This window comes from Nipponia nippon, unplaced genomic scaffold (assembly GCF_047370975.1).
Source record: "Nipponia nippon isolate SJK-2023a ecotype South Korea unplaced genomic scaffold, ASM4737097v1 scaffold_5, whole genome shotgun sequence".
Lineage (NCBI taxonomy): Eukaryota > Metazoa > Chordata > Aves > Pelecaniformes > Threskiornithidae > Nipponia > Nipponia nippon.
In genome coordinates this window covers 37,141,438-37,166,252 of record NW_028262369.1, presented here as the reverse complement: position 1 = coordinate 37,166,252, position 24,815 = coordinate 37,141,438, and the positions used below count along the sequence as shown (strand labels likewise).

The 24,815-nt window shown below is 37.8% G+C and overlaps 1 protein-coding gene across 3 annotated transcripts in view; it reads left to right on the top strand.

Moving 5' to 3' along the window:
- Positions 1-24,815, top strand: part of COL24A1 (collagen type XXIV alpha 1 chain) — a 153,298-nt gene that overhangs the window by 53,104 nt on the left and 75,379 nt on the right. For all 3 annotated transcript variants that reach the window (XM_087733198.1, XM_087733199.1, XM_087733197.1), the window contains 9 exons: positions 1,491-1,535; positions 5,050-5,103; positions 5,201-5,245; positions 5,641-5,694; positions 6,330-6,383; positions 8,023-8,076; positions 17,888-17,941; positions 22,996-23,049; positions 24,438-24,482. In XM_087733198.1, coding sequence (XP_087589324.1) covers positions 1,491-1,535; positions 5,050-5,103; positions 5,201-5,245; positions 5,641-5,694; positions 6,330-6,383; positions 8,023-8,076; positions 17,888-17,941; positions 22,996-23,049; positions 24,438-24,482 — 459 coding nt within the window. The remainder of the gene's footprint in view (positions 1-1,490; positions 1,536-5,049; positions 5,104-5,200; positions 5,246-5,640; positions 5,695-6,329; positions 6,384-8,022; positions 8,077-17,887; positions 17,942-22,995; positions 23,050-24,437; positions 24,483-24,815) is intronic.

The window sequence follows — 24,815 nt, the reverse complement described above, 5'->3', positions numbered from 1 at the left end:
AAGCCCTCTGAGGGGTTGTGAGTGTCACCAGCTGCTTTGCAAATGATATAAAAAAGTTAGTTCTTCCTTCCACTCTTGGTACTCCAAGTCTCCCTCCATTCCTGACAAAGCAGATATTGTCTTTCCACAAGATCTGCAGAACAACAGTACTTTAATAGAAACAAGCTCAGAAAGCCTGGATCTGAAATTACAGACTTGCACTTTACAAAGAAGCCTGTTTTAACACAAGCATTTGCAAACAAGTTCCTTCTAATCTGCCAAGACAGCTGCTGATCTTACTGCCTTCTCAGACAGGCAGCAACCCCTCAACCCCCTCCTCTCCTCCCCCAAAACTTACCCTGCAGGGCATGTTCAGGCAAGAGGCCAGAGCTGCAGCTGCAGGGGGCTGCGATGCTAATGGGGTATTTACAGAGCCTGTTTGTGAGCTGGCAGTGGAGAGCAGGGGCTGCCTGGGAGGCCTGTGGTGGCAGGAACTTGAAGGGAAGACATTTCTTCCCATGTGCTGACTTGACACTAATGACATTTGTCTCCATGCCTAATTTCTTCTGCTTAACAGAGTAATGCCATCCTTCATTTCCACAACACCCTCTCAATTCTCTGAGGATGTCAGTCTGCCTTGGAGGATGTTGGTAGAGCATTCAGCTTCCCCTGTGGTTAGTTTGGAGCAGGTTGGAGAAGGTGCATAGGCACCAGAGGAGGGAGGAGAGCATGAAGGTGTCCTCTGTGCCCTGCCCAGCAGCCACCCCCTGTTGGACAGCCTCAGAAGGGGCTCAGATTTGCTTGCATAAAAATTCCACTTCACTGTGGGTGCTAATGGGCTGCAGTGAACCCTATAAACCCTATGTATGATATCCATTGAGTAGCAGGTCCCAGGTGTTGGGACAGCCTGCGCGAAGCATCCTGACCTGGAGGGCTACAATACCCCTTTCATGCAGGGCAAAGAGACCTTGCAACTGTTTCCAGAGGTGTTCAGGATTTTAGACTCTGCCGAGTTAAACTTGAGTGCAACAGAGGCAGTAGTAGAGTACCATTGAATTTGTTACTTCTACGTAAATTACAAATACCGTAGTTTGTATCAAGAAATAATTTTTCATAAAGAGAATGTAGCCTTTAATTTGCAAAGGTCTTTCTGTGAACTGAACCAGTGTTCTATTTATCTTTCAAAGGAATCTTAATAAATTCTCATGGTGGTTTTTTTCCACCCCCAAAAAACCTTTTTTTCTTCTTCCCACTTTAAATATTATGGGCACAAATCTTGTATTCCTTGTAATGCAGGAATGATTTCATGATGCAAATATCTTGAGATCTAATTCCACACTCAGGGATTTTAATAAGTACGTTCCCCTATACAGTGATAAGCTGTCATTCTTCAGGAACTCTCTATAAAAATCCCAACTGACATGCTTTGCAGATCACTTTTGTTTATCTTATCACTGGGAATTTTTTAAAATGGTAAAATTCAGATAATCTAAAATTCATTTTCTTTGAAGGGAATTGTTGGTGGTGTTGGTCCTCCTGGATTTCCAGGACTAAGAGTGAGTACGCTTTTATTACTTACTTTGATATGGCTTCATTAGAATACTTGTCTTGTATGTTTGTGAAGTAATAAAAACAGATACAAGAATCCAGGGTTTTAAACAGTTTTTGGTTTAGTTAGCCAAGATTTTAATTAAAATCACTCTACAAAACTGCTGTCATATTGCTGGTATGGAGTATTTCTATACTTTGTTTGGATTTGTACTCTTGTTTCTGATCTGGTGTGTCTGTGTTTTTTATTTTAAATAACGAAGTTTGCTAGTTTATACCCCTAAAGCCAGTGTTACTTTTTGAAAAAGTGCAATACTTCCAAACATTTTAACATCCACAGCCCTCATTCATTCCTGTATATGGCTACCAAGTTCTAAGCAGAATTAATTCCTAAGCAAAATTACTTTATCTTGTATACAGTATTGTATTGGTTTTGTTTGTTTGTTTTTAGAATAACGTTGCGATGCTCATTATGGAGTTGCAAGCTGTAGTTGTATAAAGGTAGTTGCGCCAGAAAAGCTCTGTGATGTGAATGAGTCCTACAGGAGGTGGTAAAGACTGATACTTCCATGCTGTGTAGTCTTACTCCCTTATTTTAAGTAATTCATGTGTTTACTGATAGAAGACCTGGATTTGATTCTTGATGTTGGCTCAATCAAGGCTGGCTACTCAGCCGTGTTCAGAGTTTATAACATGTGGGAGAAAATAGCATGTTTACACTTGAATTAAGAAAGCCATGCTTGTCTCCAGTGGTTGTTTGTTTTTCGTTGTTTTTTTTTTTTTTTTAATTGATATCTGGAGATATGAAACGTTCTTGATAAGTTTGTTAGTTTACAGTGATGGTCATCTAACTTTTCCTTTGAAGTGTGACAGCTGAGTTCCATTATTATTATTATCTTTTTAATGGTATGTTCAGAACAAAAAATATTCCTATAAGTTGTCCCTTGCTGCCTGATGGGGATTGTTATGGCATTGCTATACTGAAGACACACAAGCTTGGCCAAGGAACCTCTGTGGCTTTCAGCCTTCATCATGCAAACGTGACTCATTGTATCCTTGTCAGTTTACATATTTGAGCCAATTGAACCACTCATGAGACTAGAGGTTGCACTCTTGAAAATTTGCTTTGAATTACAGTTTACTTTTCTTTCTTACATGACTGTCTGGAATTTTATCTCAAGGACTTGGTAATTGTACAAATGTATCTGAGGTTTTTAAAAAAGCCTATATATCACTTCTAAAAAGATACTGTTACTGATTATTTTGGCTAAAACTTAGTCAGCACTTTAGCCCTTCCTAGAATTCATGAGCACAAATGTTTGCATGGTCAAAGCTTGATTTGCCATGTTGCTGAGTTGCAGTCACTTACACAGAGAGACTGAGTGTCAATAATTTTTTGTGAAATATAGAAATTATTTTCAATCACCAGTCCAAAATCTTTGTCACCTGTACATAGCCACAATATAAACATAATGAGAGCTATTTCTTGGGGAAAAAAAAAAATATGGCATATTTAGATTTTGACCAGCATGAAATCAGTCATTGTTTTGCCTGTGAACTCCATTTGAGTGGCCTGCCATCTCCCATTTATACGTGGGACTGTTTTGCACAGTTTCTGCTGTGTAAGAGCATTCATTAAGTGCCCATGTCTTTTACATAATGTGTATTTAAAGTAAAGACAAGAAAGTAAAGCATAGAAACTGACATTTCTTTCTTCATTATGTACAATTACTAAGCTAATTCTTCCTGTGTATACTTTTTAGTTCTGCAATGTGACAGTTTGGAATAAGACTTTTACAGAGAGTGCACTGATATTCACCTCTTTTGTTGGAATTAGAGTTTGGCCCCCAGAACTGTTGCAAACTTTACATCATCTGCTGCAGCTCCATTTGACTGCAAGGAATTAGGGGTCTTTTATGGAGCAGAGAGCTCCTTTGATCCCTATACTTTTGTGTTTGTAGCTGAGGTATATGTTTATATGCTGAAAAACAATGACATTTTTGGAGGCAGAAATATTTTTGCAAATGAGCTTCTGGTCTTAATAGAGTTTAGTGCTTGGGATGACAAATGTGTGAACAAAAATAGGTATGGGCAAGTGCTTATCATGTAGAAATGCAGCTCTATAAAGGTACAGTCATTGTAAATTCTTCTGACAGCTTAATAGATCTTACGGCTGTATTATGGTGTTTTTAAAGGTATCTTCTTTTATTTAGCCAAGACACATTAGCATTGCCGCCCAGGGGCAGTTAACTCTCTGTGGTTGATAAGACCTTACTGGACAGTAAGATTTTGCAGTTGAGGAAGATGGCCCAGCAACATTTCCTCCAGATTTCTGAACACCCTTTGGAAACTTCCAAAGCATCAGCAAATCTAGTTGGGGTTTTGAAATAAGGTTGGAACATGGCTAAAGAGGACTTCAGTATCTAGTGGCATGAGTCTTTTGTGGCTACTAACACAGTGTATAGGCGTCATCAGTAAAATTTATTATGCATTCCTCTGTGTCTCTGCATTACATCATATTAGTTACTCTGGTTCCCACTTTCCCAGTCAGTAAGATAATTGGAAGAGCTGTGCTTTGTTCCAGAGTTTCTTTACAAGGGACCGTTGCACTCTAAACTGTAGCAGAATTTCACCAAGACCCCAGGGGAATTTCATGTGACCCCAGCATCCCCAAGTACAGCTTGTGTGGTGCAGCCCTGTCCCTTGACTACACCTGCTCTCCAAATGGGTTTGTGCACCCTGGCCTCTGTTTTCACATGGCCCTTATTCAGGCAGATGCTAGTGGTCATCCAAAACTGAGTAAAGAACTAGAGACCTCGATGTTTGTTCTAAAATACTTAGTCAATTAGACTACATTATACTATTACAAGATGCAGTATTGAACATGAGATTAAATTTATTATTCTGGCAGAAACCAACAGCATTAATTCAAGTAGCTTGTCCGGCACAGCTGTATGCAGTGTCAAGAGCTAATTATGTTTTTGTGTTTGGTCATGAGAACAACAGCAAAGTGAGCAGCATCAGCAAGCTGAGCCCAGGAATTCCCTCCTTCCATGATTTTAACTTTTTTAACTTGCAGAAGTCAGAGAGATGAAAAATCCTAGTAAAAGTCACTTTTTATGGCACTGAACATGGTAGAATAATTCCTTTACCCAAATTTGATGCTTATAGAGTAGTGATGTCATGTGACCCTAAGGACAGAGGGAATAGCCACCGAATGTGCAGATGCAGTACAAAAGAAAGCTTCCTTATTCTGCATTTCCTAATGCACTGCTATCTTCTCTTGAATACATAATCTACAGGAAAAGAGGGAGGTTAGTTTCTTGTGTTTCTGCTGATGTGGTTAGGAACTGTGAGAGTGGAGAGCTTATAATATGGAGACTTTTTTCCCCCAAGAAATTAGCCTGAAAAAGATTTTGGTTTCTCTCTGTGGTGCAGAAAATGCCACATTCTGCTACCAGTCTTAAAGTTACTCCATTTCATCAGATGTTTAATGCAGTCACCTTTCTTGCTCTCTCACAGGGAGACATCGGGCCAGCAGGACCAAGCGGACCATCAGGAATTCCAGGGCCCACGGTACAGTGCCAAATGATCCCACAGCCTGGTGCCTATGCTCCTTTCCAAATTATAGACAAACATTGGATTTTTGTCTTTTTTTTTTTAATTTTAATAGGGTCTCCCAGGGAGTGCGGGACAGCCTGGAATGAAAGGTGATAAGGTGATTTAAATATTTCCATTATCTTAGAGATACGTAATTCTTTCAGACTCATTTCATTAAATCTTGAGCAAAATAATGTACTTACGAAGTCTTTCCTTTTTCCTTTTGATTTCTTTTCTGACTTTTATTTTTTAAAATTACTTCAGTCTCACATTCTGGTACTTTAGACAAACTTCTGGACAGAGCACTTACTACTGGGCATTACAATATCCAGTGCTGTGTCTGTAGGGTTTCCTGGAGGGGGTACTTCAGTGCAACATCTTGCAATGTCATTCAAAGATCTGTGTTAATTTTAGATACTACATATTGAATTCATCTTTCTCATTCTCTAATTCTGATAACTACCCCATTTTAAGCCACATATGTATGTCTGTATAAAATAATGTATTGTTTAGGGTGAACATGGCCTTGCAGGAGAGCCAGGAGACCAGGGGTACCCGGGAGACAAGGTAATTTATAATTGCATTGTTTTACAAAATTGTCCAATTTCAGCAACTTCATCAGGCTTCTGAGTCTCTTAAAATGCAACGAGTCAGTTGCATAAAAGTAGAATGCAGTAATGCAGTAGTAAAAGTTACTGGATACCACTGAATCACCATATTTTTAAGAAATGCTGTGCTAATTAAAACGTAGTTATGGAAAGTAGTGAACAAAGACAAGTAAGGGGCATGGGCAGAATTCTGGCTGCCGTGTGTTCAGAGACACATCAAACAAGAAAAGAATTATGGTATGATCTGAAACCTGCTAAGAAACTGTTGTAAAAGATATTTTTCCCTTGAACCTCAAGGTTCATCTGCAGCTCACCTGGACCAACAGTGGTTAGCAGCAGCATATGGTCTGGCATGCTTCTTCCTATTGTGAAACTGAGATAAATAAGTATCTTCTTTCCTATTTGGCTAGTACATCAGAAGTCACTGAAATAGCACATCCTGTGAGAACTCTTTTGATGAAAGTTGAATGTTAGAAGACATTTCTCATCCCGTAGAATTATTTTGAAGTCTGTTTCAGGTGGGAAAGTGTAGCTATCTGTTGCTTCCAACACAACAATACATTTTCATGTATTTAATAGCTTTCTTTTTTTCAGGGTGCTCTTGGTTTACCAGGACCCCCAGGGATCAGAGGAAAGCCAGGACCCCCAGTAAGTTTACACATTGATTTTTGCTCTCAATATAACACAATATGTTGTTATACTTGATACTTCTTTGTATCTTATGATCACACTGCATGTAATCCACTGGAAGCTACCTAATTCAAAATGCGCAAAGAATAAGGTCTAAGCTGCTTTTATTTCTAGTGACTGGTTAGTGAGTGAGTCAGATCATAATGTGTGAGATTTTATTACATTGATCAGTATATGTGTCAGATTGTAATACAGGAGTGCTTAGGATATTACGTATTCTGTGACAGTCACTTTACAGGGGAATAGGCATGTTGGTAATGTTTGAAACAAATCCACTGAGAGCTTCGGGAGCTGCCAAGACAACCATTTCGGCTAGCTGGATTTGGAGAGAGTGTGGGAAATCTCATTAATAATGGCCAGTCATTTCTCACAGGGATGGAAGTAGTCATGCATTCCAGTATTTACTGATTTTTAGCAACTTTAAAGGCATCCATGCAGTGCTGCCACTTCTACTGCGTTTGTAAATGTTGAGGCAGAAAAAGCATGGCACAGGGTTACCTGGCTTTTTCCTCACCTGTCTTTAGCTCTACTATCTGCCTCTTTTTGGTGTATAATTAAAAGCTGCCTACTTAAAGCTGTTAAAGAATTAATCACTCCAGTCTCAATTTTCTTATGTGCAGTCAAGCCACTATCTGATAAACCTACTTGGACCTCATGAGTGTCATATGCCCTTAGACTCAATAAAAAATACTTTCTTTGTCCCAGAGAATTTATAATATAAACACTAATCCTGCAAAAAACTTACACAAATTTGCTTAAGCTTAGATGGGGAAACTCGGATTTTTTGCATTTACAGATGTAAGCATTTTCATTTAAAGATAAACATGTGAATTAGCACAATCCTGAATGGTTGTGGATTTTAAGCACAAACTGAATGTGACCAACTTCTTGACTTATGTTAAATTAAGATATGAGACCTCAGTCCTGCATGTAATATAATGATTAACTTTGTAGAATACATTTATAATAAAATCATTTACATTAAAAATTAAAAAAAAATTTCTAGGTCAGGCTTTAATTTTGGTCAAGGAACACCTAGTTTTGGTAGCAGCAGCAAACTTTTAAAAATGTGGAAGAACAGATATAATTTAGAGAAATATTTTGGTCATTTTTTAGGTGTGTCACTATTTGTATATAAAGGAGTCGATATAACGTGGATAGGACTTAATTTTACTATTATTAATCACAAAACTGCCATTTCTTCAGCCATGATTGGATACTTAAACTATATAAGTACATAAACCAATATCCATAATAGTTACTTCCTAGACTTTTAAATAATATGTAGTTTTTATTGTGAAAACAGCTATATATTTCAAGGTTCTTTTATATGACTATATGGACCATCCCAAAATTCCCAGTTTTATTTGTCTAAAGCTAATTTGCATTTTTTGTTGTGACTTCAAAGAGATATGAAGAAGAACTAGTCTTAATTAATCCAAAGAGAGGCAGTTATAAAATTTCCTATTTAGTGGAAAAGTCATCTCAACACTTTTTTTGGCTTTCTTTTTGATAAATGTTTTTAAAATCTTCTTAACAGTCTGTTGTTAAAAACATAAATTATCATCAAAAATCTAACCGTTTGGATTTTTTTAAGGGGAAAATTGGAGATCCTGGATCGCACGGACCAATGGGTCCTCCAGGACCTGAGGTAAGAAATTGCTTTATACAGGTAAATTGAATGTCATTTAGTTCTAAATTACAAAAATAAGAGGTAAATGGGTTTGCTTCACCGAAGATTGTTGTCTTAGTTGAATTAGGAAATGCTTTTTATTCAGTCATATCCGATGAATTCATTCTCTTCCATAAAGTACAAAAGATTCTAGCTCATAATTTTTTAATGCAAAATATTAATATACAGGCTCTTTGAATACAAAGTAGTTCCTCATTTGCCTATGTGATTAGGATTTGCTCTCTTTTGAATCCAGGTGTTATGGATTACACCTTGAATGAGTTTCATGATTTCTCAGGCACACTTCCATTCATGAATTCTACAGCATGCTTACAAATGGGATTTTCTAAGCCTGGTTGCATATTTATCTCTTATAAAATAACTTTATTTGCAAGGAATGCAAAGAATAAACACCAGTTATGTAGGAAGCATTGCCAAGCACTTGAATCTAGCAGTGCGGTTGCCTAAGAACTGTATAGTACTATGGAAGTCTACATGGGCACTAAGTCAGTCTCTGAATTGTTCCATTTTGGTGCTTTTTGGCATTTATACCATGGGCTATAGGAAAAAATGTTGTGGACTGAACAGGAAAGACGTACACATACACAGATATATTTGCTGGAGAAATGAAAGCAAAAAATGCAGATTTTTCTTTTTAATTAGCGTCCTCCAATGGATGTTTGTTTATTTGTTTTAAATATGTCTGGAGGATATATATTAGCAATGATGGCTGTTCTGGCCTTACAAGATACAGTAAGTCTGGGAGCATATCTCCTCTAACCAAGGCTCTATATTCCTACCTTTTTTAAGAGGCAGCCCAAGGCCTCTGATCCTCAAAGAACAAATTATTGGGTTTTGTTACTTTGTTGTTATAGCTCCTCTAAATCCTAAAGAATACACTTTGTTATTGGAGATGAGCCCTCATTGAGAAAACTCACTGGGAAATATGTTGTAGCAACACAAGATGGCTTTTTCAGAATAAGCCAGTATGTTTTACTCAATGGGGAGAGACTATTTTCATGCCCTTCAGTTAGAATGAAAAAGGCACAAAGCCTGTGCGTGCTGCCCACAACTGCCTCCCTCTGTGGCTCAGGATTTTAGATTTTGTGAGCCTCTTCACTGTTAGCAAAAGAGATCCTTGCATCATCTCTTCTCTTTGTATAGTTTCCAGCAAGGGAGACCTGTGGCAGGTTAATATCAAATTGTTGGTCTTGAAGCCTGTGTCCTGGTGACCCTGGCGCCTATTCTGGTAGTTCTTCATAGTTACGTATTCCAACCCAGGCATGCTGTGCCTTTGGGCCTGTGGGGAAATTATAGGCTAGTACCCTCAGGGCAGATAGGGATGGGAAAACTTCCTGTCTGAAAAGCTCAGTATTTCCTTTTGCTCAGGGATGCAGAATTACTTCAGCCATTACAAGGCAAATAGAGTGCTTTATGTTACATAATTAAAGCTTGAGTGTCCAGGTATTTTTCTTTGAATAATTGTCTGCAAAATGTCAGGTTTAAAACTACAAAGTAATGTTTCTCTTTAGTCACGTAAGACAGATCCAAATAAAGTAAAAGAAGTTTTGCCTTTTTTACTTCATAAAAACATGGTCACCATATGGCAAAATAGCAGAAATAGAAGGGAGTTAGGACAGCAGTATACCAGGATCTTGAACAAACTGGAAATTCTAGAAGTTCTATAATAAAAGAAATTAAAAAAAAAAAAACAGCTTAAAACTGAAGATTGTATCTTACTCTCCCTGTTACTTTGTCTTATAAAAATAAGCTAGTTGTTGTTGCCAGAAGCTATTTAGACACAACTGGATATATGAAGTATGAGCAATTAGTGCAGATTTTCCTACAAGTAAAGCCTACTGTCATATATCTAATCATGTCTCTTCTTCCAAAACCAGACAGCTAGCAGGTCAGACAGGGCTGCTTTCCTTGTTCCCATTTCATTATCTGAATGGTCAGACTTCCCGTGACCCCATGTAGAAAACAGACATTACATCCTATGCTACATGCTCCTCTTGGTGTTTCTGGAAACAACAGAATGTGATGAATTAGTGTCTTACAAGAGGAGTACTTTGAATTTGGTATGGACATGGCAACCTATACCATATACCTTTTAGGAAAGATTTTATTTAAAAAAAAAAAAAAAGGAAAAAAAAAAAAAAAGAAAAAAAAAAGCCATGTTGGGATTTGGTAGGCATTGATGTGAGCGGGAGGAACAAGGCTGTGTCTGCCTGGTGGCAGAACCTGTCAGATCCTGCTTCAAACTGTCTCTCTCCTTTTGTCCAACACTAAGACAGTGGGGTTTATAAATGTGCCCTGTCCCCATGTTCGAGCTTGTTTTGGGTACATGTGAAATAAGAAACTGGGGATCCTTTGGTCTCTCCAATTACATGTTTGAGTATGTCTTTCATTTCCAGTATAAAGAATAAGCAGTCATGTCCCTAATTTTTTTCCTGTGTAAACTGCCGTAAATCAGGCGATAGAGCTGCTGAAGTTATCTCTGCACACAACAGTGGGAGCAGGCCTGGCAGACTTCATTCATCCTCCTGGGTTTTTGGCTTTTTGTATGCAGGTCAGCAGTGAATTACTTCCTAAATCTTTCCTCTGCAGCTGTGCAGCCTAGGTACACCAGATCAGAGTTGAAATAAGCCACCCACTCATAGCCAGACTCCAGTTGAGAACAGCAGTGCTGATGGGCAGGAGCGAGTAGAGGGAGGGACAGAGGTCTCGTGCTCGCTCTCTGGGTGGCTGTACGAGGGTTGGCTGCCAAGTGCATTTTTTTCAGTGAAGTCCTGCAGTGTCAAGCCAAATTCTCTTCTAGGTATGTTGCCGCAGAGCCAGGGTCTGTCGCGTGCCTGAATGCGTGCCACTCACAACTTTATGGAGCATATTCTTCATCAGTTTACACATTTTCCTGCTTTGTCGTCCATCTAAAAATGAACAGCCAGAATTTCAGCTTTCTGGAGAGCTTTATTTTATTGGTATGACAACTGGAAAGTGCTGGTCTGACCCTTAACCCACAGTGCCTGTGTTTACTGTGTACAATGAAGTATGTAATGCTTATTGTTAATGTGAATGAAATTAGACAAGGTTTTAACAGGCCTCCACATGTATTCAGAATATTTTATAGTTAAATTTTGCTCTACGAATCACATTTAATTATCCCCCAAGAATGAGGGTGATAGTTTCCTTCAGATGTGCCTTCGGATGTGCTCTGAGTATTATAAATAGGTTTCATCTGGAGCAGAGAGAGCATTAGTCATTATCTTCAATAGAACTTTTTTCATCTGTGCAGTATTTTGATCTGAAGTCCTTAGCTTATTCTTTCAGGAAGGTACTCACATGGGATTCAGCTGGTATGTTTCATGCTCAAGGCAACAGCATTACAAAGGAAAAGGATACATTCAAATAATAGTAAACAGTCAAAAAGGCACGTATTTTGTAAGTGAATCACTGGCTGCTTTGAGTTGTTAATTTTTTTAAAAAAAAGATTTCTTTTTAATGCGTGTTTTATCTTATCACATGATGTTTTGAAGTTGTGCAAACAATGCCATGAGTGCAGTGATAACATAGCCTTCTGTTTCAATATTGCATCAAATAACTTGCATGCAAATGACTTGAGGGAAATACAGAAATAAAGACAATTTTATAGCTGAATTAATTGCATGTTCTGGCATACATCTGAAGAACTGTTCCCATTGTGAAATTGCTTATACTTTCTGCTTGCCTTTGCACAAAATCTTTAACTGGTCCTTTCATAAATTTAGTTGACATAAGTAAGTCTTTCTGATATTTTTTTTAAAGAAATATGTTTTAATTTTGCAGAAATATTTGATTTACCATTACTTTTTAATAATGTTGAACAACGCTTTTTCATGTGACCCTCCTGTGTTTTATATTTTCTTCAGAATGATTATGATAGTTCAGTCTGTGCCTGTTAGGTCCTAGTCTGTTTCCACAGACCTTCATAGGTAGTTTGCATAGAATTTGTCATCTTGGAGATTTTCCTTTTTCAGGCAGAGCTGTGGTGAGACTTTGCTAGAAAAGAAGGGACATGCAGATAAACAAAACTTGGTTTGTGTTGCTTTACCAGGGCATTATTTATCTCCTAACATTCTGAATCTGCCTAGAGTCAGCTAATATTTAAATGTTTTTTATTTTATTTTAAACACCTGCACTGCTTTGGCTCTTGGGTTTTCATGTTGATCTTGGAAGAAACAGTAGTCTTGCAAATAAATTTGAAATTTCTGCCTTTTTTAGTCTGGCCTTAGTCTAGGCGTGGTCTGATCTGTATGGGCACGCAGTCGTTAGCAGCATAGAAGAAACGCACTGTGAAATAATCCTCCTGCAAGAGAACAGAGTTCCTCTTGCACAGGGATTATTTCACTGACTGTTAGTTACTAGTCTCTTTTCTGAGGTTTAAAGTTAGGAAAACTTGATGTTCAAAATGCACAGAGCTGTTCCTGATGACTTTCCTCTGTACTCAGGCTTTGCATAACCCCACTGTCACTTATATCATTAGAAGCATGCCTGAAAGAAGACCTATTCCTCAGACATTAGTCATTTAACTATTATTGGAGGACTTGTAACACAAAACTGAGCCTGAATATTTTAAAATAAATACATGATCTGGTATTTCTGTTCTTTATGAAATGCCCACATTTGGTGCTTGTTTTCACCATAAGTCAGAACAAAATTTTGAAATATACATCTCTCTGCTTAGCATTGTTCTATGTATTGGAAAGTTCCACAAAAGTAGCTGTTGATGTTGAATGACGGGCTTGATTTCTGAGTCTCGTGAAAGCAATTGATCAGGTGGCTAAGGTCTCTCTGAGCCATGATTGCCCAACAGACCACCTCTTCATGGTGCATGTTGTGGGTTGACTACTGGAAGACTTCAGGGCAGACAGGGAGACTGTTAAACAGAGCTTAAAAAGCAAGTGTAGCTCTAACCGAACTGTGCCAAGCTCCCTCTGGAAATTCTGTCTGATCCTTGGAGTGGGTCTGCGCTGAAGTTCTTACCAAAGCTGTTAATTTTTCACGTTGTATATTTACAGAATACTTCAAGACTTGGTCCTTAATATGTTGAATGGTGGCTGGTGCTGCTGTGCTGGTCAGTCAGGTGAATCACCAGCCACCTTCTTGGCCATCAGGCAGCCAAGCTGGTCTATGAAGGACGTGTTTTGAAGGGTTGGTGTAGGGCCTTGCTCACAGTATAATGTAGACTACACTAGATACTACTTGTAAATACCATGATTCTAATGTGCGTTGCATATAAATACATAGATGCACTAGATGACTGTAAAGGATGATGCATCACATTTGGAAAACTGATGACTCAATCTCTCACAAGAAAATCAGTCACTAGTGTTTCAGTGAGCGTGGCTGAACAGATCTGCCATGTGCAATTAGACAAAAGCACAAAGCAACATCGGCATCATTTTACTGACGTCTTAGCAACAGTAAATTGAAAAGCTTTCCCGTATTGTATGCTATAGTCCATGATTGCCCTTTTTTCTGTTCTCTGACAAATTGCAATTGTACAGTTGTAATTTGTACTGTTAGATTCCTTCCTCCACCCTTTCCAAAATCAGAATTGAAGGTTTGTAGGAAAAAATTAAAGTTTTGTCGCTGCCCTTTAAAAATGCTGGCATTAAACTTTGGCTAGATTGGCACACACAAAAGAAAGCTCATTTCAAATCTTTTTTTTCTTACATTCTCCTCTTTGTACTTGGCACGTTATTGACAATGTCATGCAGTTGTACAAATGGCAAAGAGCAAAGTCCTGTAACTGTGTGAATACTGACATTTCTAAAATTGGGTAGAGAAAAAAATAGCTGTTGGTTTTCTTAATTGAATTGTATCTCAGCATAGTGTGTCCTTTCAGAAGAATAATAAACACTTCTTATTTGACAAAATCACAAAATCACAGCTCATTTTCTTTGTTTAGAGAGACTGTAGTTTTATGCAGAAATCTTCATTTTGTAATTTGATAATAATTAGTAATAAAGCTCTAATAAAGTGTCTTGTTGAAGTTCAGTAGCTCCATCCAGTCAGTATTGCTTCTGAAAATTCATTCTATATTCTCATTCAAATGAAACACAGCATGTGATTGAATGAAATAATATTGGAGCAGGGAAACTTGGCAACTGAAGGGACTATCACAGTCCCTGGAGAGGTTTTTGCTCTGTGGTGCCCTTCCACCAGCGCTCGTGTCCCAATCCCGTTGAGGGCTGCTGAGGAGCTAGAGGGCATGAGGGTCAGTGACTAATAGCAATGCTGGCAAATGTCATGTGGAAACAATTTGGAGTGAGTGGAATTCTGCAAATGTAAGAGAATTCCTAGTGGAAATGGAGTGTAATTTCCAAACATTTCTGATATTCTGCTTCCATGTTAGCAGCCACACAGGAAAGCAGACAAAAGAAAAGCAACATCTTTTGCAGATCCTTCATCTCTGAGGCACTTACTTCAGTGCAAAAAGACATGCCCTGACATAGTAGCAGTCTGATGATCTCTGCGTTTTTTGTTATTTAAAGGTTATATAGATAAAGGACAGCAATAAGTATGTTAATTTTATGTTTAAATGTATTCAGCACAAAAAACAACACTTTCACAGCAAGGTTAAAGCTCACTTGTGTTGAGATAGCTGGTACTTCAGTTTTTTCTGTCACCACCTCTGGTTTGATTAAACTGAGTGAACTCTAAAGTGCTTTTCTGGCAAAAGGCCACATCTACAGTAAGATTTTGAAAATAATTTGTAAGCTACCAGCTGCCAGGCTTCTGGCTGATGGGAAGATAAGAATCTTCCTTAGTAGAAGTCATAATATTGGGTGATGTTTTGTTCTGAGTAGTCTCTGACAAAAATTACATTGCAGCTGAAAACTATACATTGATCTCCTGGCCTTTCACTTATGGAAGAATAATGAATTTTTAATCTGGAGTAGCTTCTCAGGGAACTGGCTGCTGAATAAGTCTTGGCAAATTCAGATACAGGTAGAAATGTATACTGCTTCACTACTCAGAATCTGAATGGCAAACACCATTGCTGAGATGTTTTAAGAACTCCTTTCTGGTTCATTCATTTTCTGGAATTGTCTTAAGTGGCTATCTGTGTCCTGGATTATTACAGTTATCTCATGGATTGTTAATGTGAGAACATCTTGGAAATAGTGTTCTAATACTGCCATTGCCTCTGCATTTTCTCTGTGGTAGTGCTCGAGAAGAAAAGACTAGATCTAGCTTTACAGCAGAGACATTAAATGCATTGCTAGTGTTGATGCTCTCAGGCCAGTAGCCCTCTTGTATCCTAAGACTTTGCCTGACATGAAACGGTTTCCAAATGCCATGATTGTTCTAACTGTGATAGTGCTTGGCAATGCTTACATCTCATAGTTCTTGCTGACTTCCTTCTAGAAGTATTTATGCAAATAAATAAATACAGTAGACATATTGCCTTATGAAAGTATAAGAATCTTTCTAAATAGACATTTTTCTTGACAGATTGCTTTCTGGAATATTTATTGCCATGAGGGAAATTTGTCTTTGTGTCAGCATTTAGCACTTTGTTCACACATTAGAAAGTTAAAGATTTACAGATGTACAAAGCAACCCACCCCTTGGTAACTATTTAATGTGGGTAAATAAGCAAATTTCAAATTAAGAAAGGACAAGTTAGCAAATTCCAAAGAATTGACCTAACTCTTCAGTGTACTTCAGTAGATAAGTGGGGTCAGGATTTTTAAAAAATCCTCTTATGAACTGTATAGAAATCTAGGCTGATGTAAGTGGATACTTGAGGTATCAGCCTGGGTGCCTTGGTCACATGTGAATAATATGCGATGTGCCACCTAGAGGCATGTTGGAGTTGTTGCACAGCTCTGCTGGTAGTTAACTGCTTTATGGCAAACAAATTACCACCGTGATGTTTTGTGAAATGCTGTGTGTAAGGGTAGTTCCACTTATTCTGAAAACTCAGATCAGTTCTTTTTTACTCTTTAGTGGTTTGCTTTAGTACTCATTAGCATTCAAGTGCTAAAACTTATTTTTTTTAAGAAGTCATAATTCTGTTTCATATTGTTTTATACATTTATTTTTTATTTAATATATAAACACACCTAAAAATACTTGCATCCCATCTAAATCTCTACTTATAAGTCTCTCTGCATCCTGTTAAGAACAGGTTATAGAAAGCAAACAGAAGAAAGCCCTATAAATAAGAACAGTGATGCCCTAAATACTTTTTTAATCTTATTATAATGTGGTAGTTGAGGGTGAAATAATATTTTATTTTAAACTGCTTGCTTTACTATGATTTCTCTTTACCTTTCTGGTAAGTTCTTTTGTGATTAATGTCAGCTAATTATGAATAATCATTAGAAATGGTTCTTACCTGTATTTGAAGCTCAGCTGTTCTGGAAGAATAGAGTATCGTTAACTATTATCTACCTAGTGAGGCTTTTTTTTTTTTTTTTTTTTTTTAGTACCTCTTTCCTGCTTAGAGAACCTAAAAAGTGACTCTTGAAGCTTTAATGATGACATGCATTAGCCTGCATTAGTATGGAAGGGTGCCAGAGAGAATTTCATGCTGGAAGTTCTTTATGAGATGTTCTTTAAATTGTTCCAAACGTGTATGATGCTTTCATTTCAATTACTGGAAAAGTATGCATGCAAAGAACGATATTTATAATTTTTAATCTGCAGTGATTTTCTGTTAAGGAAGAAAGAAACTTGTTTTTACTAGTGTTAGGCGATGGATGTGCACAGATGTGGTAATAAATATTTTACTTAGGAAGAACTTTTCAGTGGCAGTCTTTCTATTTTCAGATAGGCAAGATTTAATGGCATTTAAAAGTTGATAAAAATAACAAAATCAAATACTGTCTTGGCAGATGACTGAGTGAGCCCTGTGCTAACTAGAGAGTCAATTACCAATGCTTTACTTTATCCTACAAATGTAAAGATTACGTTTCTTCACTGGATGTTTATGAAATTTAATTCACTACTGTATTGTATAAGGGTTAGCTGCGTCATTTTTATTTCCTTAAAATGCACTCATTCCTTCTAAAGGAATCTAGTAGTAGCACTGGATTCCTCTGACATAGAGGCATCCTCATGGTGTCCCACTCAGTGCCTACCAGCCAGATGGTTTGAGGTGATAATTCTAGTTGATTCATTTCCTTTGCATATTCATTTTTTCTTTACCAACAGCTGGACCTATACCGCACACTATTTCACAAAGGCTTATTCTGAATAATGCTACATGCTAGTGACCCTCAGTTAGGGCCAGCCAGAGCTGGATTAGCACCTGCTGATTTGGAGACAAAAGGCTTTCTACCCTTTTGTTAATCTTGCAGTGATCTCGTCCTTAATGTGTGGCCAAGGATTAAAGGGCTTCAGCTGCTCTCTAAGCTTTTTTTTTTTAAAAAAAAAATACTTGAATTCATGAGTACAGGACCTGGTGCTGGCTGCTTTGTGGGGTTTTTTTTGTGCATCAAGACCAATCCAATGGTTTAATTTCAAATGTTGCTTAGTGGATAAAAAGTCTTATGCTAAGAGAAATTAAACCCATACTGACATCTTCTAAATTGAGTTTAATGAAACCTGCCTAAAATCTGTCACTTATCCATGTCTTTTCAAGGAAACTGAATGGATTTTGATGTTTGGGGGATGGTAGAACAAATTTATTTCTTGTTTCTGTGATTTAGGTTTGTTAAATGAATGAGCAGAATCAAAACAAGGACATTGGAAACATTCCTACTCTGTAAATCATTTGTCCGTATGATTTCTTTAGGGTTTTCCAGGAGATATTGGTGTACCTGGATTAAATGGCCCTGAAGGTCCTAAGGTAAGACTATATGAAAACTTATTCGTAATAACAATAAAGGGTATAAATATCTGAGGAAAAGCTCTGAGAGATGGACACTGGCATTATGAGAAGATAATCTTACTGTCAAAATACAGGTACTTTGCCTCAGGTATTTACATGAGGAAGTTAATCTAATGTTTAAAGCTGTCCATGCAATTATGAGGGTAATTACTGTGTTAGACGGAAGCATGTAATGGGAAGTGAAGTGCAAGAAAATTTGGAGAAAATGCTATGTAGCTAGAAAGTAGCATATATTTCACCTATATTTAAATAAAATGCATGCCAAATGCATGCAGATCTTTATAGTCTCACCTGAGTAATACAGATTTTTTTTTAACAAATTTTGAAAGAAATAGTAGCTAAGATATGGAAAAATTGGTAAAATTTACATGCCAGAATATATAATGGATAAAATAATATATATTATAATAATAATGGATAAAATTTATCTACCAAAAATGACTATGCCAGATTAATTTAGCCTCTATTCTTTAGTAGACTAATATTTTAGACCAAGCTTAGGCAATAATTCACATGTATAGAGTTTTCAATGAAGCTTTGGATTCCACATGTGAGAAATTTTTGTTTAAAATGGAAAAGGTAGAGACTGGTACAAAAAGTGCAGGTGGGTAAGAAATTAACCCAGACGAAGATGATTGAATAATATCTAAAGATTGACTACTTGTTGTTGAAAGGCAAGTACCAATTAAGTTCCTCGCTCACCCCCCTTGGGACTATTCTTACATCATGTTTTCACTGATAAATAGGCACAAGTATGATGGAATGAAATTTGCATATGGAACAAAGTTGAGCATCTTTAGATGATCTTAAAAACAGCACTTTGTACTAATTCATCCCACTTCTGTTAGAACTAAAACAATAAATCCTACTGTAATCTTAGAGCTTCACACCTGGCAAGAAGCAAAGACACTGCCAGATCTCTCTGAAATAAAAGCACAATAAGGTGGTTAGAAATTAAGTGAAATTCTAGAACACATGAGGCAAGCTGTCTTGTTAATGCCACTGCAAAAAGCATGAGAAGACTTTATCTAAGTAGTACACACAATTCTAGGCATTTGTATTCCAGAAGGACTCAATCAAGTGGGACTAGATACAGAAAAGAATACTTGAATGACTGTATTCTGAGAGGCAGTTTATTTATCCTACCAAAATGAAGGGCATTTTTGAGCTGTGTAAGTAAACCAGAGGGCAGAAATTGGTGAGGCAAAAGAACTGTGCAAGACCAACAATATCATTGGTCCAAGGACAAAACATGCAAGTTGTCCATGAATAAACAGAAATGGAAGTGACAAGATTTCCCATCAACAGAGTTGTGAAATTCTGTGGCAGACTACTCAAGGAAACGCAGGAGACGGAGCAGTAAATAGTTTAAAGATACAGTCTTATTTGTACGTAGAAGATTGTAACAATCCCTCCATGCCTAAGTTAATGATTCTTGAGAATATCTCAAATAATCTAGTTGCCAAAGCCGTAGCCAATCTTTTCTGCATCTCATATCTTTCAAATGTGTCAAGAGTCTTGTCCCAAAATAGCTCAGACATGAATTTACTAGAAAGGCTGAGAACTCATTATCTGATGCGGCCAGCTGGGGAGAAGTTAATATACATTTTCAGAGACAGGTGTGGACTTTTTCTTTAGTTCTGATTTATTGCTTTGCTAACTTGTTTGTTTGTATGTATGTATGTATGATGTTAGCAGCCCTACGTGAATGAATTTTATTTGACCTTTGCAGTGGCAGTTGGTCCTGTGTTTCTGAATTACCAGGGCACTTAAAAAAAACCTTTTGATGCAAGATTTTTGTCTAGGGTCTAGGGGAGAGAAATAGAACAGTTCTTGAACTGCAGATCAGATTTAATCCTCCAAGCTGATACATGAATGATGTAACTAAGATCTAATCCCTGCTGCCCAGTTTCTTCACTAAGTGAGATCATATTATTCGACATTATATCCAAAGTGTTAAATTAGATGTTTTTGTTAGAATCAGGTTGATGTTTAATACATACATTACTGATCTGTTGCCTTTTCAGATTCCAGCGAAAAAGTACTAAAAGGTAGCCTACAAAGTTTAAGACTCTGTATTCCTTTGAAACAGAAGTTACATAGCTGAACAAGATTCAGTGGTCTCCAGCACATTTGGTCTTAGAGACAAAAAGCTTAGACAGCCTGCTCTAATCAGGGAGAATTGATGGCTTACATTTGAGAAGTAAGATTACCAAACTGGAAAAATTCTTATACTGCTCCTAGTACCAAGGGAGAAGGGCTGCATAACACTGGAAATGTTTGGCTTTTGGGATTCCCAGCTGTCTTGTGTTGACTGCAGTTTTTAAAAATTTCCTCCAGCTTGTATTTTTAGAAAACTGTTCTTGCTGTGCTGCTCTTTTGCTCATGTTTTTGTTTATGCTTCCTCAGAAGCAATACCCATTTTAAAAGCCAAGAAAGCAGGGTAAGCTTTATTTTTTTAGCAGTTGGTGTGGGAGAGATTTAGCCTCTTGGTGGAAAGTTTAAGCTTAAGAGTGTGATCAGCCACGTCTAAATACCAGTAGAAGTTCTGGATTGTCAATTTTCCCTAAATTAGCGCAGTAATCAGCAAATCTGACCTCTCTAAAATAATGTTCAAAGGATTCATTACGTAATAAGGTCTACAACACATTACTCGACTTGGAAACAATATTTTAGAAGGTGTTTGATCTTGATCCACCACTTATTGAAAAAAAAAAAAAAGCATACTAACATTTAAAAAAAGAGAATAAGAATGTTTTTAAGAAGTTCTGAAATAATTTAGTTTGTTTTCTATGATGTTCTTGCAAGTATTTATCCTCTGTAACCAAGAAAAGTGAGAGGAAAAGGTGGTCAGAATATGCTGACTACAACTGTAGTTTTTCCACCAGTGTGTGTTGTACCATGGAAGTAGTTGAGAATTTCGTTCCTCTGCTCGTTTATGGTTGTTTGGATAACACATTTAATAGAAGTGGCTATTAGGAGTTTCACCACTTCTGGAAGGGATGGTCAACTGGGAAGTTATATATGTGAAATACAGGATACCCCCATTTGCTGACTCCCCCAGTTTTTTCTAGACACTTTGGCACATGTCTAATGACTACCTTCATTTTCTGTTTGTTGCCTGAAACCTCCAAGGAGAGGTGGAAATTTCATTTAGTCTTAATATTCATTTTACAGTCTGGGACTTTTTTCTGGATCCAATTAAGTGCAGTGGAAGGATGTGTACAGTAGGGCTGTTGCTAACATTTCCACTGTGCAATTACTTTGTACTGAAAACCGTATCTCCTCACGTGCTTTGCTATTAGAATAAAACAACAGTTCTGTCAATGAAAAATTTTCATGACTAACTACACAAGAATATTAATTATGCAGTGCTACTAAAAGCCCTCCTGTCACTTTGGTGGTGGTATGTCAAACAGCAGTCCACCTCAGTCTTTCCCAGACTGATGGGCTCTTTGATGAAACTCAGTACCTTGAGGTGGTGTCGTGGTTTAACCCCAGCCAGCAACTAAGCACCACACAGCCGCTCGCTCACTCCCCCCCGGTGGGATGGGGGAGAGAATCGGAAGAGTAAAAGTGAGAAAACTCATGGGCTGAGATAAAGACAGTTTAATGGGTAAATCAAAAGCCACGCGTGCAAGCAAAGCAAAGCAAGGAATGCATTCACTACTTCCCATGGGCAGGCAGGTGTTCAGCCATCCTCAGGGAAGCAGGGCTCCATCACGCGTAACGGTTACTTGGGAAGACAAACGCCATCACGCCCAATGTCCCCCCCTTCCTTCCTTCTTTCCCCAGCTTATGTACTGAGCATGACGTCATATGGTATGGAATAGCCCTTGGGCCAGTCTGGGTCAGCTGTCCTAGCTATGCTCCCTCCCAGCTTCTTATGCACCTGGCAGAGCACAGGAAGCTGAAAAGTCCTTGACTAGTGTAAACTCTGCTCAGCAAAAACCAAAACATCAGTGCGTTATCAACATTATTCTCATCCTAAATCCAAAACACAGCGCTCTACCAGCTACTAAGAAGAAAACTAACTCTATCCCAGCTGAAACCAGGACAGGTGGCCTGTTCTGTTTTCAGTTCCATTTTACTTTGCATGCTAAGTAAACTGTTACTGGACCAATGCCTGCACCTTCTGTCTAGACTTCAGCTTCATTAGTAAGCAATTATTAAGGCTTACACTTGGAACTTTCCCACTGTTGCTTTCTTCAGAGGCTAATCATATCTCTCCTAAAGGGCAGTTTCTTTGTTCTTGTTGCTTTATCTGATATTGTTAAGCTTAGCTTTCCCAGAACATTAATAATATGTTTACACGGATATTTTTTTTTGTCCTATGCCAGGTCAAGTGCTTTTCCCAATTACTACCATTGTAATTGGGATGACCAAGATTTTTGACACATTGCTAGCTGCAGTCATTTTAACAAAGTTTTAAAAACGTTGGTGTGAGCAGTCATGAAAACTTGGAGCTGGCAGAGGATAAAGTGCTTTATCTCTGGGAAGCTGATTATAATCCTGACAGAAAAGTAAAGGCTGAAAATCACAAGTACTTTTAGACAAGCTAGTTGTTTAAATTCACTTTGTAGTTCATTGCCATTGCAATGTTGTCATCACATGTTATGCTAAAGACTACCTAAATCAAAGATCTATAAGAGTGATATTGGTTCTGCTTTAATCTTAATGTGATGATGTGCTTTATGTCTTCAAAAAAAAAAGAGGAATTGTTCTTCTGTGAGCTCTAATATTTTCTTATTTCCTTTTCAAAAAGACAAAGGAAAAAAACTTCAGAAAAATCTATGTAATAGAAGTTTGTAAGATACTCAGTTTTCTAGCAGATACTAAAATTCTGCTGCATCTTTTCCTGGCTTCCTAAGGGAAATCCTAAGAACAATGGTAAGAAATGAGGTCCGATTCCTCTGTTTTGCATTTCTGTCCAGGTTTGTAAGAGGAGAGAAACTAGACCAACCTGATTGTTAGCTGATATACGTTCTCACTGTGTTTGTTTGGATGTTTAGGGACTTCTGGGTGATCGAGGGCCTCCAGGGCCACAAGGCCCCAAAGGAGTTGAGGTAAGATGGAAAAATTATCCAATCAAGAGATTATATTTAAAAGAAAAAGTTGTGAGGGGTAAGAGGGTTAGACAACAATGGTTAGGTGTTTATGGTGGTGTCATGCAAAATTTCAAGTTTCTTTTGCATTTTGGCAGGTGTTGCAAAGAAGTTTTAGCAGCCTTATGGGGCTGTGCATCCATTACGTGGTTTCTTTTAGTTATTTCAGTGGAATCTCAGATAATATGTGTCCAGAGTCAGATGTGTTTCTTTTAGGTAAACTGGGGAGATGAGGGAGTGGGGGGTGGTATAGGGATAGAAACCATGTATCAATTTAATTACAGTATCCTAGATACACTTAAGTAAACAGTTAGACCCCTATTAACTGAAGAGGGAGGAAGGCAGCTCTTCGTCTTATAAATTTCTTGAGTATTCTTAATTCATCATCATAAAAATAAAAACTCATGTCTCTTAGGCTAAAAGTAATTAACATTAGAAATAATTCAATCAGTGATTCTGGGGATAGACCTCTAGGCTTCTAAGTAGCTTAATTATGGGCTTCCATGGCAGATATTGAGTGAGTAAAAGCTAACAGTGGCAAAATGATCTGTTTAGTTAGAAGCCAAGAAGCTGCAGACAGAATTTCTTAATTCCTCTGTTTCCTATTGCTTGTAATTGAAAAGGTTGTGTACCACTTCCTCCAAAACCTGGAGAAAATATTCCATATTGGGGAGGATCAGTGAACCATAAAATGATCACAGCATGACATCCTGGCATGGCATTGATACAAATCCATGCTTTAATATAACTGTGTAATGAGTGAACCCTGAAGAGTTAACACTGCAGTTCCCCATCATGCATAATTATATCAGGGCACTGCACAGCACAGGCACAATGTCTGCTTTCTTTTCTTACACACCTGACAAGCCTGATCCTCAGCCTCCCTCCATCCCTGAGAAAAGACAAGGATAAACCCTGGCAAAATGGCTGGGCTAACTTAGTGGGTGTACCGTAGCAACATGGAAGAGAAAAGCAGGAACGTTCCTACTGCTTTTATAGTCATGAAGTGTCAAATGTTGCTAGAAGGGAGTAACTGCATAGCAGACAGAGAGGTTGACCAATCATTGACCCCTGCTCAAAATTGTGAAAATATTGCTATAATGGTAGGTATACCAACAGTTTCACAGCCTTTCTGGCTGCATCTGGTGGCTACACAGGGCATGGCTTTCTGGCTAATGAATTTGTCTGAAATCAGATTAGTCTCTCTTACAGCATTTCTATCAGATTTGGACTCATACAAACACATATGAAGCAAATTTAAGATTCTATAATAAATACAGTTATCTGCAGGTTTTCTTTTTTAAAGCTAGACTTGGCATCAAGATTATTGAAGTCCTGATTTCTTTTAGGGAGAAGTAGGACCACCTGGACCTACTGGAGGAGTCGGCCCAAGAGTAAGTATAAGTAATTTTGTTAGGGCAGACTATTTTTCAGCAGAAGTACTGCTTTAAAAGGTAAATTTACTGTGAGAAGTGACTGTGTTAAAATGGCATCTCCTGAATAAATATGTCTCTTTCCTCAGCACACGCTCAAAGCAGAGCTGGGAGGAGAAATGGTTTTCCATACGAAGGATTTGGAAGGAAATCACAGCCATGGTGCACAAAATAAAATTTTTAAAAAGGAAAGATTTGATAACAAACTGCTTATGGTGCTCCTCTGAGACAGACGAAACCACCATGCGTTTCCTAGGGACTGAACCAGCTGATATATCAAAATATTTAAATTGG